The 1873-nt window shown below is 33.2% G+C and overlaps 1 protein-coding gene across 1 annotated transcript in view; it reads right to left on the reverse strand.

Annotated features, from left to right (window-relative positions):
* lin9 (lin-9 DREAM MuvB core complex component) overlaps positions 1-1379 on the reverse strand; it is a 14934-nt gene extending 13555 nt beyond the window's left edge. The window contains exons 1-2 of the mRNA XM_079832073.1: positions 1321-1379; positions 93-125 (exon numbers count right to left, since the gene is read on the reverse strand). Of these exons, the coding sequence (XP_079688199.1) occupies positions 93-125; positions 1321-1351 (64 nt within the window). The 5' untranslated portion in view covers positions 1352-1379. The remainder of the gene's footprint in view (positions 1-92; positions 126-1320) is intronic.
* Between the last annotated feature and the right edge of the window lie 494 nt (positions 1380-1873).

Genomic DNA, 1873 nt, shown 5'->3' on the forward strand with positions numbered 1-1873 from the left:
AAAATGACTCAGCTGTGGAGGGGATGTAAAGAGGCAATATGTGACAATGCGCATTGCAATGTATTTGTGTCAGAAGCAAAAGACTGACGTACCTCTTAAACTTACAAGAGCTTTAGCTGAAGAGCCTGAAGATAAAAGAGCACAGAGTTATATTTCTACGCATACAATTTTCAACATATGATGAAATAAGTCTTACAAATAAACCATGCAACAGACCCAGGATAAAGTACTAGATTAAGTTTTTATTTATTTTACACCTCAAAGCTAATAAAGTTGAAAAATAGAAGCCCAACTTCTTAATAAAAGTGCAATCATGTATAAATATTTGTGCAATCACTTTTCTTTCTCTCTCTCTTTCTCTACAGTGATTGCATACTGAAACAGAGCAGTGATAAAAGACACAGCTTGTGGTTTCTGGTTAATACATACATTATATATATATATATATATATATATATATATATATATATATATATATATATATATATATATATATATATATATATATATATATATATATATATATATAAGATCACCAACCATGGTTATCAAAATTTGTAACCATAAGCTGCTTATAGTACTGACTAAATAACAATGTGTCATTTATCACTGCTCTAGCTCAATATGCAATCACTTTATATTGCAAATGCTAACAGTAATAATTTAACATTAATAGCAATAACAACACTTTAAGAGCACAGCTGAGGAATCACATCACCATCCACCCTAATGCAATAAAAACAAAGCATGTTTACATGATAGTGAAACAACAAAAAAATACATTGAGAACTATTTTGATGAACCAGATAAAATCCAAACACAAGTACTGCATCATACAGAGAGCGTATTTTAACATAATTAGAGGGCTGTGAACATATGAAACGTGTTTGTTTATCATATGGAGAGTGTTTTACTACACAAACAGACTGACACTGACAAGAACAACAAAACCCAGCAGCTGTCATCGAGTTACGAGCCTATAAATGTATGTAAAGTTAAACTCTGCCCGTACTGTAACCACCACGCTACTACTTCCGTCCATAAGGTTAGCTTTGATTAAAAAATAAATGATTATAACGGGGTTTTAAGGGAAAAATCTCTTCAGGTATGCTATTTATTTATAGTAGTAGCCTTTGAAAGCTAACTGTTAGCTCGTTAGCCTCAGCGCTAATAACTTTGCGTCTATTTTAGCAGCACTCATAACATTGAAAAACACTTGAAATGTATGGCGAGTAAAATGAGTTATAACGCGATTTTAAAGTGGTCACATGCTCGGCAGGAGAGTTATGAAGGTTTAATGAGGAGTTCATTTTTACTCACTCTCGTCTAACAGCTGCTCGAGCTCCGCCATCTTGAATTAGCCGCGCCGGTTTTTCAAAGGCCGAGTGCCGGGATGCATTGTGGGACAGAGAGGGCAGTTCAAACAAACACTCCACAGTTTGCGCTCACAAAACTATCAAAACATTAAAGATTTCAGCTGCATGTATAGAAAAATGAGAATCTTAAGATACATTAGGACTTTTAAGTTACTTATTTTCATATAATTCTTATGAAACATGTTTGAAAAGGTTTATTTTCTGAATCCGATCCCCGTAGGACTAGGCATTAGGAACATTTTCCATAGTTCAGCGGACATAAATGATTAAAGTTAGACTTTTATTTAAAAATTGTCATACATTTATGACCTGTATTACTATATCTTTCCAAAAGAATATACAGTTCTTGAAACTCATGGAATCACAAAATAGGCTATGTATTATTTGCACTCTCAGTTCCTGTTAAAAGTAGTTTAAAAACAAGCAGTTTATCAAAATTACAGCAGAACATAGCAGATAGCTTATATGAAGGGCCTTCAAGTCAAAAAGGCTAAGAA

This window comes from Gobio gobio (assembly GCF_949357685.1).
Source record: "Gobio gobio genome assembly, chromosome: 12".
NCBI classification, from domain to species: domain Eukaryota; kingdom Metazoa; phylum Chordata; class Actinopteri; order Cypriniformes; family Gobionidae; genus Gobio; species Gobio gobio.